General features: G+C 33.8%; 2 protein-coding genes across 5 annotated transcripts in view; both read right to left on the minus strand.

The window, feature by feature from the left end:
* Nucleotides 1-545: 545 nt before the first annotated feature.
* Rnf146 (Ring finger protein 146) lies at nt 546-5,744 on the minus strand. 2 transcript variants are annotated; one of them, XM_072006145.1, is made up of 5 exons: nt 4,650-5,744; nt 4,181-4,432; nt 2,787-3,074; nt 2,548-2,675; nt 546-766 (listed from the first exon to the last, which is right to left on the minus strand). In XM_072006145.1, the coding sequence occupies exons 1-5, from the start codon at nt 4,729-4,731 to the stop codon at nt 704-706; spliced, it is 813 nt and encodes a 270-aa protein (XP_071862246.1). In that variant the 5' UTR covers nt 4,732-5,744; the 3' UTR covers nt 546-703. The 2 variants fall into 2 exon arrangements, with proteins under 2 accessions (XP_071862246.1, XP_071862245.1); XM_072006144.1 differs by lacking the exon at nt 546-766 and having other exon boundaries at nt 1,863-2,675.
* A 140-nt stretch (nt 5,745-5,884) lies between these two features.
* Nucleotides 5,885-15,610, minus strand: part of Rhogef64c (Rho guanine nucleotide exchange factor at 64C) — a 45,890-nt gene continuing 36,164 nt past the window's right edge. The window contains exons 3-15 of one of the 3 annotated variants that reach the window (XR_011800167.1): nt 15,202-15,598; nt 13,067-14,569; nt 9,895-11,813; nt 9,407-9,618; nt 8,805-9,069; nt 8,259-8,480; nt 8,036-8,185; nt 7,814-7,921; nt 7,551-7,703; nt 7,345-7,461; nt 7,165-7,266; nt 6,752-6,940; nt 5,885-6,683 (exon numbers count right to left, since the gene is read on the minus strand). Coding sequence is in view for 2 of the 3 variants with exons in the window: in XM_072006143.1 (XP_071862244.1) it covers nt 6,812-6,940; nt 7,165-7,266; nt 7,345-7,461; nt 7,551-7,703; nt 7,814-7,921; nt 8,036-8,185; nt 8,259-8,480; nt 8,805-9,069; nt 9,407-9,618; nt 9,895-11,813; nt 13,067-14,569; nt 15,202-15,598 (5,277 nt within the window). In the remaining variant the exon portion in view is untranslated. Of the gene's footprint in view, nt 6,941-7,164; nt 7,267-7,344; nt 7,462-7,550; nt 7,704-7,813; nt 7,922-8,035; nt 8,186-8,258; nt 8,481-8,804; nt 9,070-9,406; nt 9,619-9,894; nt 11,814-13,066; nt 14,570-15,201; nt 15,599-15,610 lie in introns of all 3 variants that reach the window. The other 2 variants (XM_072006143.1, XM_072006142.1) reach the window with 2 other exon arrangements.

Consider the following 15,610-nt stretch of genomic DNA (forward strand, 5'->3'; position numbering starts at 1 on the left):
TATAAAAGCATATATTTTTAATTTTTAAGAACCGTTACAATACATGTTTTTAAAAATTATTTTTACAAAATTGCATTACATAATTTTTTTTATAAAATATACTCCATTAAAAACTAAAATCTTCCATAATTTAAACAATTTTGCAAGGCTATTAAAATATTTTCTTTAAGTAACATTATTGTAATCACATCAGATAAAGAAAATTATCTTGTCTCTATCAGAACTATATTTGTATATAATTTGCACATGATTTTAGTCAAGTTTTAAAGCTTTTTTGGCAATCTCATCTAAAGTATATAAAATGTATTTAATCCCTAAATAGAATATCTATATGTTGTGTAGGAATTTAATCAAACTGATGTTGATTTAAATGTTAATTCGAATATAAGTACATGTAATTGATATCATGATACTATACTATATCATAATACTGACATAATAAATATGAAGTATACGATAGTAAATGATATTAAAAGATCGATAGAAAATTATATTTTACAAATACAAATAGGGTATTTAGAATGCCTAATATCAGCTAATATTAGAAAATACAGATCTTACTCTTATCTTTTTAAGATCTGTAAAAAATTTTTCGGTTGTCGCAAATTCTCGGCACAATTTATGTACTTCAGAAGAATGTCTTATTTATATGTATTTGAACATGCTGAAATGCATGTACGCGAAATTACTTATATTAGTCGTTTCAGCAGTTCTGGCAATCTATTCCTCCTCTGACGAGACCGAGTTGCACTGCGACGCAAGCCCACTAGGTGTTGGTGCGACATTATAACAGAGAAAAGTAGTTAGAAAATTCATTTAATCTTTTATTTTTTAAAAAAGAACGAGTGAAACAGAGTTAAAACATCACAATTTCAGAAAAGGGACACTTGCATTACATCATATTTACGATTCGTTACGAAAATCATAATAAATTATCAATCATTCAAATCAGTGTTAAACAAGAACGGAAATAAACTCTTGAATCACTCGTTACGATTTACAGCTTCAAAGCTATAATTAAATTCCTGATTGTCAAATTATTGTAAGCAATGAGAAACGTAAATTTTCTCAACTGGTTTTTTAATACTACATATTGCGTTTGAAAATATTAAATTTGAATGAAATCTAATACTAAAATAATTAGCGATTTACATCTATGATGAAAGAGAAACTTAATGTTGTATGAAATTTGATGCACGGCAGCATGGTTTTAGTCTAAAAAGAATGAATCTGTCTTATTTTATTTAAAAAGAAGTAAGAATTTTAAGCATAATATTATCAGAAAAGTAGTAATATATTTTGTAATTCGGTAAATATAACAAAAAAAAAATAAAATAAAATAATAAAAGTACAAGAAAGTACCTAACATATGCTCTATTTTTATTTTTATCACGAAAAATCGAAGATTCTTATATAATATATCTAAAATTAATTATTTATTTCATATTACACATATCTTTCTTTTATTAAGAGATTATTATATATTTTTAATTTTCTCTTTTTATAATATTTGTAAAAATATTCAAATAAAAGTTTGCATAATTATTTTAGTATTTATAATTTCTTTTTACATTTAATTTTTAATTACTGGAGGTGTAAAACTATTCGGTAAAAAATATTTTTATATTACTAGAATCGATAGTATTATCACCATTATTGTAAAATTATATACAATGCACGAGAAACGCTATGATTTTTTAACAAATGTCCAGTTTATTTTTAACGATAATATTAACAAGTTGAATGAAAAATTATGTTATTTTTCGATGTGCATCAATTTAAAAGATTAATATAAGAAATGCTTACAACAAATGCAAAAAGATGGCAGTGTGCTAATTATATCGAACATATAAATAAGAAAATATTGCTAAATTTCAGAATATATTAACATTTTATGTGCAAAAACAATAGATTATTGTTATTTTTTAAGATACAAAAAAATTTTAAATATTCTTAATTACTCTCAATAACCTAAAGTTACGATATAACATAATCTACAATAATTATGAAAATTACATAAATATGAATTAAGTAGAATCAACATTAAAGTACAGGAACATGGAATGATATTTCTTTCCTGGAGAACATTTTTTAAGGAGATGGTAAAAAGTGTAAAATTACTAATATATACATTTATAAAGCCTGAACATTCGTAATATGCAAAAGAATATTTAAAATGATCATCCACTGAATATTTAGTTGTGAAAGACTTAATTGTACTTAATTGTTTTTTTTTTTAATAAGCATCACAGAGCAATGTACAGATTGCATGTCAGTACATCACATATATAAATGTTCTGCATTTTTGAACATGTACATGAGTTTATTATACTATATTTTTCATTTAATAGGATGCACATTTATTTCAATAAATTAAACTTTTTAAAAATGATCTTCATTTGATGAATAGGAAATATTAGATGTTTGTAGTCATTATAATGTAGGATGAGTGGAAGGTGATTCACTTCCTTCATCTTCCTCTAATTCATCATCTGTATCTGAAGATAAATGTTCTCTCAGAACTAAGGAACGCATTTGTTCTAATACCTGATGTAAAGAGTCTCTTTGTTCCATTCTGTCATTTAGAGGTGTAGCATCACCACTTGCTGTTCCACCAGCTGGTGTTTGTGGTGTATTACTTGGAGGTACTGGAGTATTTGTACCATCTCCGGTGCCTTTAAACAAAAAGTTACATTACCCATATATATAATGCTAATAATCATTACAAAGCTCTTACAAGTACAAATAAAACTTCAACAAACAACTGGTTTTAGTAATTATTATACCCATATCATCACTTGCAGGACTAGCTGGTCTTTCTGCTCCCCTTACTTCTCTAGTGATTTCTTCATCCTGATTAATTAATCTTAAACCTGCTACTCCTTTTTTTGGTACATTATATAAATCACGTTTAATTTTTCTTCGCCTAGAAGGATCATTTCTACGTAATTGGAGCATTGAACCAAAATCAGCAATATAAAGAAATCCTGCGATCAATAATTCACAATTCCGTTTGCCTTGTTTATATGCAGTTTCTAATTCATGACTTGTACGTTGATCATATTGCCACCAACCTGTAACAATGTAATTCAAAATTACACAAGTTCTGCTGTCCATAGAATCAAAATCAGAGTTAGAGTCAGAATCAGAGTCAGAGTCAGAGTCAGAGTCAGAGTCAGAGTCAGAGTCAGAGTCAGAGTCAGGGTCAGGGTGAGTGTGAGAATCAGAATCAGAGTCAAAGTCAGAATCGGAGTCAGTATCGGAATCAGAATCGGAATCAGAATCGGAATCAGAATCGGAATCAGAATCGGAATCAGAATCGGAATCAGAATCATAATCATAATCAGAATCAGAATGATTACATAAACAAATGTTAAGTGTTTCAGCTGGGGAATTTACAAAGAAAAATAACTTGTATTCTGGAATACAGAAGTTTTATTATAAATATACATGGAAACTAAATTGTAATTCTTTTATAACAAAATAATGGAAATCCTTATACTTTTTACATCATACAATATTTTACATGAAAATTTATAACAGGTATATTGTGCATAATACTATAGATAGTTCTATGAATGGTTATATAATGTATAAATACAATCAAAAACACTTTATGCCAATCATATTTAAAAAGATATAAAAGATGCAATTACAATTTATTTTATTCCTGAAACACCCTTACAAGGTGCATCTTTTCTATCACGCTTAATATTACGTTTATAATATGGTTGATATTTTCTGTACTGACAATTGTTTTTAAAGTCAATTATATAAAGCATGCCACAAATTAAAATTTCACATTGGGTGCTACCTAGGTTGTAAATAGCCTCCAAATCCTGGCTAGTCCTTGAATCATATTTCCACCAACCTATGAAGGGGTATGATATAAACTTCTCTATACTTCATCACATGTTTTTAACAAATAATGAAGTTATTTACTTTTTACATTCAATGTTCTAATAACATTGATTTTATTTGTAATTTGAAGTATATTACCTTATTATCTTAATAATTTACTTCTTTAACTCATGTTTTTATATCTTTGTGCATAACATCTATGACATACATATATGTATATTTGTGTAGATATATTTACATTTAATAAATTATATTTATAAGAAGTATCTTATCTGTAGCTAAAAAATAAAATAAATTTGTGTAATAAAAGATACTATACCATTTCTACCTTCGTAAAACCATTGGTATTCTTCTTCAAAATGTTCTGATTCCTTTTGTGCTTCATCTACTTCTACCAGCTGTGGTCTATTAAGAAAATCAGGAGGAATTTCTTGACGACACATGGGACATCTTTTGCTTTGATTCGCAACACCTTTGACACAGAGGTAACAATATATATGATTGCAAGGTAATCTTGCAGGATATATACATGGTTGAAGGCAGACTGCACATTCTAGGACTGTTGTTGAACCTAAAAAAATTCATTTGTAAATAATATTGTAATAATAAAGACACTTGTTTGAGTAATACATATGACATTTTTCAATTACGTACAACCGAAATATAATTACTTTAAATCGAACGAAATATTTTTAATGTATTATCATGAAATTAATCAATAATAGTTTATACATGTTAACGGAAGTGATAATGGGTTCAATACTTTCGAAACTATTTCAAAACTATACCTTCTTTTTCGTCAGCCTCCTTCTCTTTATCGTTAAGTGTGCTACTTGTTTCTTCCTGTGAGTGAAGTTTCGCTTGAGCCATAATTGCAAACAAATTTAATTCTTCATTAAATGAAATAAAAAACCTTGTGGACAGTAACACACATTATGTCAACGTTAAAAGAATTAACAGATAACGAGTCTACCTTAAGCCATCTTCGTTGTTTATGACAGGTCAGGGGTTCTGAATTATAAAAACAAGTGAATGAATGTTTGAGAACCCCTTACATTCATTGCTTACTTCGCATTACGAAATTCATAACATACGTAGATTGTAGCATTGTTGTAACACATAAGGATTAATTTAAATATTAAACTTTTAGTATTTAAAAAGTAGCAAGACAAATCAACAAAAGCTTATATATAGCAAACTTCTATTTTTTATTGAGATATAGTCATTATTGATAAATGTTTACTTTTATCTTATTTATACATATCAGCTTATATATATATGCTACGTTATATTCGAAACAATTTGTGTATTATAAATATTTTTCAAACATTTATTGATTATTATTTAAATTTGATACACTGATGTTTAATATACCTTATTATGTCACGTGAGAGGTCTGATAAAATTATTTGTCATTTCTAATCTATATCTCAATTTTGAAAATATCGAACATATAATTGTGTAATTTATGATGTAATTGTAACTATATTTAGTGAAGTTGTAGGAGCGCTACTTCCTCTCCGATTTTGAATATGTTCTAAAGTGCAACGTTTTGAACAACTTGTTTCTATACATATAACTGGCGGTCAGTTTTAGTTTCTAAGATATTCGCAAAAAAAATCTCACTTCAGTGTATTTTCGTCTATAGTTGTGCGTTTTAGTGACAGCGTATACGTCAGAAGAATGGTTTTAAATTTCTTAGTGTTTAACATTTTTTAAATATCATTTATTATGTTTAGTAAATTTTTAAATTCATGTTTAATTATTGGTAAATATACAGATAGAACCTAACCTCTCAGATATTGATGACTTTTTAATATGTGATAAAGGTAAACAAAAAATTATCAGTATCATACAGTACCTGTACTTGTATATGTATAAATATATCTATATTGGTAGAAAAAATACTGATTTTTTAAAAACAAATCTATTTGTATTTATCATTGCTTCTAGCTGACATACGAGTAATGAATATGGTAAATAAGGAACAATATTAATCATGCTGTAATATACAGCATGCAAATAAGTATATTTGATTTTTATTGAATGACGGATTTAAAATAACAATTATGTGTCTAAAACCAATCTCAATATAAATATACATCTATATACAAAACGTATGGCTTAGGTCTTAAATAAAATTATTGTACAATATACAATTTCAAGTTTGTGTGTTAGACGCCATAAAATACTGTTAATTATTATTCAAGGAATAGTTATATACTATATCTAGTAGATTAATTAATTTATATATAAATCATTACCAAGCTTGATTTTACGGAACATTTGGCAGTTTCTTAGTTCTCGTAAACCGTAAGGGTACAAAGTATAATAACCCTATTACCTCATTTTTAAAATTATGTACATTATTATCAATTTATTTTCGGGAAAGTTAAATGTCTCTATAAAAATACATAGAAATAAAAGCTCGATTCGTACTGCAGTATTTGATATAATCTGATAAAAAGTACCCAATACTACACCGGTCAGTATCACAGCTACTCTCTGCTCTTTTAGTTTCAATGCAAATGTTAAATAGTCCTACGCGTGGGCAATTACTCATTCGGTATACATGTAGTTGCGGTATCCGGGAGAAGGGAAAAACAGAACAATTTGTGACGTTATATAATGTTGTACAACGTGTTGGCTACAGCGACGTAGGAAACTTAAGTTTCTGCAACGTACTGTAACCGAACGCAAAATAGTCTGCGCACGGCAAGAGTTAGATTTTCATATTACTCATTGATACGTACCACCAATGAGCAGAGGAAATCTTTTGGTCCAACACATATATTCTCCTTGATAAATCACTGCTAATTCATCTGGAGATCATACGTCATTTTAATCGATTGCACGAACTTATTCGTGCGTGTTTAGGAATCACAATCACCTTTAAATAATACCTGTAAATTTAGATTCTACTTTTATATTTAATCGTGTCGTTTCTTCATCAATTTCTCGCGACACCGCATATCATGATATTTGGTAGCGCTCCACGACGTTTACGCCATGCACCAAGAGATTGTGCGTGTGTTTGTAACGTCCTACACCACCTCTTTGTTCTGGCGCCATCTTCGGCCTACAATATAATATTTGTTGTAAATGAAACAATGATTATTGAGAAAATATAATATATAAAAATTCTATCTTTATCTTTTATAAACAATAAAATACAATAACGAAACTCGATTTCATTAAATATGTTAGTTTTACAGACATTAGAATAAAAATTATGTAAATTTCAGAACATAATGTAAATTACATTATAATATCGCATCGTATTTTATGTAATAAAAATATCACCTTAAATATAAAAGTTTCCTTTGATGATAATTCTTGAATTTCGAAATAATCTTCAAGGTCTGTTTCACAACATACTATACACTTATCCAGATACAACGGTTCCTAAAATAGATGAAGTTTCACATAATAATAAAGAGCTCAATTGTGTACATCTGATTTAAAATCGTGAAAATAACTTACGCGCAATAATGAATAACGTCCAAGTTTTTCTTTAACTAGCAATAACGTAGCTTCCTTGATACCAATGTGTCTTGGAAAGAGAGAATCGTCGTTAAATTCAAGGTCCTCTGCATTTGGCTGTAGAAAAATTTGTATAATGTGTGAACAAGCGTAAATTATAAATACAGAATGTCGTTAAATATAATTGTAAACGGCATGATTTATACCTTGCCATTAGTAACCAACATGGCAGTTACAGGAGCAAGCTTGACAGTACGCCCGCGTCTCCAATTGTTATCTGTTGGCTGAGCAACTAAAAGACGTCCTTCTAATACGAATTTTGCTTCTTCGTGAGCCCATTCTAATACTTCTACGGCCATCTATTATTTAATTGTTGTGTTAATTTACATTTAACTTAAATATATTTAAAGTTAATTATACAGTTAAATAATGCATTCGTATATTTCAAAATAAATTATTTCTACATTACCTTCCTTAATTTTATATTCACCATATCCTGTTCACCAATAGGTCGTCTACCATTCTGAATAATTGAAATTCTTCTCCAAAGCTTTGTCGAAGTTACATCCTTTGCTTCCTGTTATTACATTATTAAATTTGTCCATTGTGCATGTAATATTTACATATTTACATCAAAATATTGACATTAATTTTATTCGAAATTTATAATACAGATTAATGATATACTTACAGCATTCATATGTTCCAAATGTAACTCTATGGTAGCCTGAGCTTGTTTTAGTCTTTCCTTTGCTTCTTGTATGTCTGGTCGTACAGAAGGCGTAGCTTTCAGTAATCGAGCCAACAGGAGAGGATATTTCGTTACTCTTTGAACGGGAACCTAGAAGAAAAGAATTACTTTTTATATAAAGTCTTGCATTTGAAAAGATGTCATAATTCCACTTTTCCCTTACCATTAGGAAGGAATTCAAATTCATTCTACGTAAAACAGTGTTTTCCATTTGTGAAACCTTTAGAAAAATTCGCAGTAGTTCTTTTTCCTTCTCTAAATTCTGTAATAATAAGCTTGCGCTTCCTTGACGGGTACAATAGCTTTCAAATGCATGTAACATCCGCTCAGATTCCAGGAAGATTTTTCCTACATCTACCGTTAGAAGATCTTCATCCCCGGATTCCTATAAATTATTTAGAAATTATTATCTTTATTTGTATACAACCTTATTTCTTAAAATCAATCAGAATGTTAGATTAAAACGTTCATCTATCGATAATAAAATGAAAAATCTACTTGATACACTTCTATTCAAATGTGCATTATTTTTATTTATAAAATTATATGTTGCAGAAATATCACAGGGAAAATTTAAGTTAAATTACTTTAAAAAATTATTTTCAACTTTATTCAATATACAGTATGATCACAATAATGTGTAATATATATAACAAGAATTGATGAACGTACAAGTAATAAAAATGGTATTGAAGGGCTATCTATTTACCTGAGCAAATTCCACAGCATCTTTTAATTTCTCTGCGAGTACAAGGTTGTGTTCGAGAAGTTCTTCTACGTTGAGGAAAATCGCTGCAAGCTGCTCGGATGTGAGAAGCCCAGCCCTTAGCATAGGTCTGTGAAATTCTTCGAGAATAATTTGTAGATCTCTTCCGTACTTTTGTTCAGTCTCTACAATCTCTGTAATGATTTCTTTGCGCTCTACTCTCTTCTTAGAGCATTTTCTACACACGAAAGGGGCGTACACTACACCACTAAACAAACATAATAACAGTTATTAAAATCCTTACTACATTAAAAATTAAATTACAAATTCATATAATTAAAAGTAGTAGTGGTAGTAGTAGCAGTAGTATTTATTACTTAATAATAATAGTACTTTAACAAGATATTAATGGATATATTTTTACAAATTAGGAAAGATTGTAACACTAAAACATTGAAAATATATGTATATATTCATACGATTTTGCGTGCATTAAAATATTATCTAATTCATATTCTACTAGAATATAAATTGTAATTGTATTTATTTCCTCTCAGGTATTCTTTTGTTAATTTGTACACTAATATTATTATATCATCGCTTACCTGTCTGTTATTAAAGGATCCAAACGTTGTTCGCAGTCCTCGCAGTGCTTTGAATCACCGGAAATCACTTGTGGGATTCCACTGAGGAGACTTCCTGGTCCCGAAGAGACATTTCCTGCCCTCCAACGTCTTGGCACGCCCCGAGTGCTGCTGGCTTGACTGCTTTCTGATCCCACTCCGCTATCAGTTCTTTCTATATCTACGGCTCTTACCTTTAAAAATTGTAACTCACATCACGACTTTTATCTGAGTTATCATTACATGTATTACGCGCGATGTTATCTTATTTACGTGTGTGCAATAAACTTTTAATTGGAGAAACAATAAATAGACGATTATCGCGAGAAAAATACAAAGTTGGTTTATATTAATGCAAAAGTATGGCATCAAGAATATATTGATTTCTGATTTCGAAGCATTATAATAATGTAATATTATACAAGAAAAAACAAATAGAAGAAAGATATAAAACTCTGATGGAAACATACTTTTGATGTTTCCGATGAGCTGGTCAATATAATATTGCATTCCTCACTGCTATCGGAAACGTTGGATATCTGCGAACTCTTCGAACTAAGATCGCCGAGGCTGGTCTCCTTTTGCTCATACAACGCTTCAAGATCTCCCTCTGTATCTTCTTCGTCCTCATCGTCGTCGTCATCTTCCTCTTCGATGGATGTCGCTTGATCCTTCGAGTCCATAAGGTAATTAAGCAATTCGAATTTACTTGTGATATTCTCTTCTTCTGGCGATGTAGACATTTTCTTGAAGAAGTCCTCGGGACTCTTCGACAAATACGTTTCAGCAACATCCTCGGATTTTTTGAAAACATTATCCGTCAAGTAGGACCCAAGGAACTGATCGGAATTACTTTTTCTATAGTAATCGATGTCACCGAAATATATTCTGTCTTTTATGTAATCCTCCGTGGGTGGCGGACTCAGTGGCAGAGGCGGAGGTTCGTCGGGAATCTCCTCGTAAATGGGCTCCTTGATTACCTCATAGGGATTCTCCTCAAGGAAGAGATTCGTCGAAATGAAATCGCCATCCGAATTTAAGCTGGATGCTCTCGAATAATTCGCCTCGAGAGTTGATTCGGAACTCTCGTACTCCTTGCTCTTCAGCAAACTTTGCTTCAGTATTTTCAAAATAGCTTCGCCGCTGTCTTCGTCGAGGATCTCTCCATTTTCTCTTGCCTTCCTTAGGGAATCCTCGAGCAGTTTCGAGATCAGTGCCTCTTTCGACAGTCCCAAAAGTTTCGACGAATTTTCCGCATCTTTTTGCTGTGTTGTTTGTTCCGTTCGTGTCGCTCGTTCGTTCGTTATGTAAAACTTACCACTCTTCTCCGTGGTAGAAGTTTTACTTTCGATATTTAATCTCATTTGCTTCTCAGAGTCCCTTAACGTTTCTAGGACACTTGACGCTATTCTATTCTCGGACGAGGTTTCGTTGTTTCTTCGAGGATATTCGGTCTGTTCGATAGATTCCGATTCAATCGCATTTAACGGTTTTGATTTTATATCTTCTTTGTCGCTTTCTTTGACAGATTCGACCACGATGTTTGACTTATAGTTGTCCAAGATCACAAGCGTTCGATTTTCGCTAGAACTCTTTATTCGCGGCAAGTTTTCCGAGTTTACCGAGATCACCGTGGGATTGTAAACGCTGTCTTCTCCACCGACGCTGATGGTCACTTTGTTGTCCGGCGATGTTTCAGCGGTAGGAGTTGTGTCACCGTTGATTAAAATCGACGTTCTTCTCGACCCATTAGTACCCGGGCCTATCTGCAATCGATGTATAAGAGGCGAAGCTCGGGGACTGACTGTGATTTTATACACGTTGTTCTCCATGGTCGGCGATCCGATTTCGATTTTCGACGATCCGTAGGAATTCGATGTGCTCCAAGTGGTCTTCAACAGTGGACTGCTTCGTTCCGATTCGATATTATTCACGATTTTCGGTTTCGCATCAAAATCGCTGATTTTATAACGATGTTTCTGTTTTCCAGGCGGAGGAGACCAACTTGTTGGCCTCATTCCTCGGAAATGATCACCGTTCCCATCAAAATTCCTTTGAATTTCTATCGAAGATTCCATCTCTGGCTTAATTATACTTTCAGCAGGAACTTCTTCGATTTCTTTTGCGTTTGATAATTCCGATTGACATTCTATTTTAATCGAATCAGTCTCTTCCTTCAAGTCTGAATCTTTTATCGTCGCTGTCGTAGATTCGATTGAATCTTTATGTCGAATCGTTTGCTCGTTTGAACCTGGCGACGATTCTTTCACTTTTCTACACAGGCTGAGGCGCATGGTATCCATAAAAAGCACATCGCCGGCTGATACCTCTGGTCTGTTAAACGATCGTTCGCTTTGGCTGCGTGATAAAGACGATTTTTTGGAGTTTTCTGTAAATTAGTGACAAGTATTATTCGATCTGCCACTAAAACATGGTATATTTGGTTGAAATTGTTATCAAAGTATTTACATATTTACGATATAGAATCTAGCGTGAAATTATGTAAATAAAAGAAGAAAATGCGTATTGTTAGGAGGACAGTAAGCTTGTTCTTGATAACAATTTAAGTCATGAAAAATGAACAGATTTATCTTTTGGTAAACAAATACGGCTGTGTTGCAAGGTATAATCACATGCAAGTGTGAAGTCGTGAATAGTTATGAAAAGAAGAGAAAACGCGTGAGATCTCTAAAATGCATAATTACACGCTCGCGATACCCAGAGAAAGGAGAATTATTCTGTAAATTGTCTGAAGATTTATGACTTCAAGTTGGGGAAATTCTTTAAGAAATTATTATTGTTAACGGATATCATGCTGCAAATTATTTTCAATAATCGAATATTATTTCAGAAAGTGTCCATAATGGCAAATAATAGAAATCTATAAATTGTAGATAGGATTATAAATATTTTTATTTTTATTTTATTTTAATTCACGTTTACATTTTATTCTATCTAAATAGTATTTTTACTTTATTTGCCCTCTTATCGAATATGATATTTTACAGGATAGACATTAAAAACACGAGGATTACTTTCAAACGACTAAGACGATATTTTATACTAAACATTGTTTTGCAAGGAAACGACTAAAACGATAAATCAGTGAAACTATAGAGGAAGGGAATAATTGGTGTTTGTGCGAAAAGAAGCGATTCTGGAAGTTGCCAATTGAGGAAAGGAAGGCCATTTGAACATACAATGACTAATGGACATGTAATAATGTGCATTTTGTAAAATAAAAATTCTCATGTACTCTGCTGGTGACACGATAAACACTGATATCTATAAAATAAATCTAGATATTGCGTTGCATGTAAGATAGGCAACCTTGATTCTAGTCTGACATTGATTCGATCTAAACCGTACGTTTATTACGTATGACCATTTAGCTAGATGAAATATTACATCTGTAATATTTTCAGGCTTGTGTTACAATATGTTTATTTTTTTCCTTAAACGGTATGTTTATCTTTTTCTTTTTCAAGGTGTAACGATCGTCGTTATGGTCCATATTTTTGATCTAATTTATCTATCATTTTGTGCTAAAAATGATTAGGAAAAGCGACAGAATTTTTCGCAAGATCTAGTGAAAAAGGTACATTCAATGAATATAATACAAAGAATAATCGAAATTCTTACCCTCGGACTTCAATATCAGGTCCTTTTCGTCTACGGCGATGCCTGGAATACGATCCTTGCATTCCTCGATCTTGATCTGCGATTCGGTGTCCTTCTTCATTCTGATCTCGTTCGTCTCCTCTATCCTTTTCCTTTCTTCGTTCTCTTCCTTCGCGTTCTCGCGTCTCGACGAGTGAACAGTTTGATCAGTGAAGTTTCGTGGAACGATATCTTCGCTCCGCCGTTGTACCTCGACGTTCTCTTTTTTCTTCGAGGCAACACGTTCCGCATCGCAAGAGGATACGAACTTATCTACCTTAATTCCTTCAACAGGGTTAATAGGATTTTGGCACACATGCTGCGAGATTCTAGGTTCCTTCGGTCGAACTCTATCCACCTTCGGATCCTTGATATTCGGAATGGTGATGAAATTATACTTTTCTCTCTGTTCGTGCGACGATATAGTTACTGGCTCCTCCTCTTCTTCTTCCTCTTCCTCTTCCTCTTCCTCTTCCTCACCCTCCTCCGACTCGTCATTATTCGGTTGCTCCCTGGGTGAGGCGCAGCTCGCGATCCTGCCGATTCTGCTCCAGGATAGTCGCGTTACTTCGGACGGTTTTTCGGGCGCGAATATAACATTGTCGACATTGAACAGGACGTTCTTCCTACGTGTTTCGAGCACCTTCCCCCGCTTCAGAATACTCTTCAGCGTTTGTTTGGCTTCCTTCAGCCTTCTCGGTGGTCGCTTCGGTGAAACCTTTGGTATGGGAATCCTCGTGACCGGTGCAACTTCCTCGTCGTCTGAGATTTCTCGTGGCTCGTTGAACACCCTTATTCTCTGGCCACCGATCGCGGCGACCGCGCTTCTGTTCGGTATCCTCTCGATCGATTTCACTTTCGAGGGATCGAACAGGCTGGAAAGCGGTCTCGCGTCATCCTGCTCGAGGGCGTTGTCCGACAGGTCGTCGCTCAGATCGTCCTCGTCCTTTTGTTTCTTCAACAACAAATAGGGATTTACGTCGCACACGAGGATGCTCTTTCTTGAATCACCGGCGCTCGACGGCCTTTCTTTCCAATCATCTTGATGGTTGCTTTTCGTCTGACTGGTTTCCGGTGTTTTCACCACCGAGCAATCCGACCAATCGTTCTTCGCGCTTTTCACCTTCTTCGGGATTCGAAGCAGCCTGACAGCGGTCGTCGAGACCGATTGATTTCGTGAATCCGTTAGCAGTGGCGATTCCTCGAGCCATTCGTCCGTGGACACGCCAATGAAGTTCGCACGTTGCTTGCGTCCTGTGTCCTCGTAGCTGGCGCTCGCCTCTTTGTCGAACCATTCGGATTTCGAGGAAGTACCTTCGATCGAGCCCTTTCGCTCTTTCGTGTTCCGCGCCATACTTTGACTCCGAGAGTCGCGTTGAGACAATGGTCGGTGCGGCGAAATACTGCGTGCTCGCGTCCTCGGCTCCACTAACCGATTCCGACGCATCAGGTCGTACGGATCGTCTATCGATGACCTCAGCACTCCTGCCGATTTTCAATTGCGTTCACTAACGATAAACGTGAGATATCGGAACGGTTTTGCGTTTGTAATTTGTGGAATTCTAACGCGTGATATTTAATCGCGATGGAAATTCTTTGAACGTGGTAAATGAATAGTTTTAAACGTAATCGCGTGAGATATTTTGCTTTCCATTCTTTTTTTTTTTTTTTTAAAAAGATATAATAATGGAAGAAGGAACATTGCTAAATTTCTATTAAAATTAAAAATCTCTATTATAATTAAATATATCTATACAAAAAAAAAAAAAATGAAAAAAAAATACCTATAGATAAATATATAAATTTAACTAAATTGTGTAACTTGGTGTTGTTGCACGAAGTAAAGGTACACTTTGAATCGTTCGGATTTTCGCTCAAGTATGTCACGCGAGAAATTTCATTAACAAACTTAGCAACTCACTAATGCAGCCACTTACCACGCATTAGCAAACGTTAACCGATCTAAGCGGCGCGTGTAGGTACGCGTTAATTACAAAACGTATCTCTCCCTTTAGCTGCTCACGTTTCCTTCGTGGCATGAGCAAAACACGAAAGATAAAGAACAATCGGTAATCGATACTGTAACCGCTAAATTCTTCATCGATAGAGAGACTTACCGGCGAGGCTGGGCCTCGACCTCGAGGAAACCGGTGGTAACCGACATGTTCCTCCTAAAGGTACACCAGCCAATCGATGACCACCGCATTTGCGGCAATTGCCGAATTTCCGGGTGGTTCCGCTGAGAAATTCCGGACAGGAACATACTACCAATACTGGTGCTCCCGGTGGCGGCGGAGGCGGTGGTGTCATGAAGCCTCGTGGCTCGTGTCCAGGTCTCGAAGACCGAACCGTACCATAGAGCCATGGATCCCCGTAGATCATTTGACGCGTTATTCCGCTGCCACCGCTTATCGTTCCCCACACTTTGCCAGGATCATCGGTGCTTTGATTCTGTCGCGACAGACCCAGTCTCACACTCCACGATTTCTTCCCTTTGCTCAGCGTGTCGTAATTCTGAAACGAAAT

Source organism: Bombus fervidus, chromosome 6 (genome assembly GCF_041682495.2).
Source record: "Bombus fervidus isolate BK054 chromosome 6, iyBomFerv1, whole genome shotgun sequence".
NCBI classification, from domain to species: domain Eukaryota; kingdom Metazoa; phylum Arthropoda; class Insecta; order Hymenoptera; family Apidae; genus Bombus; species Bombus fervidus.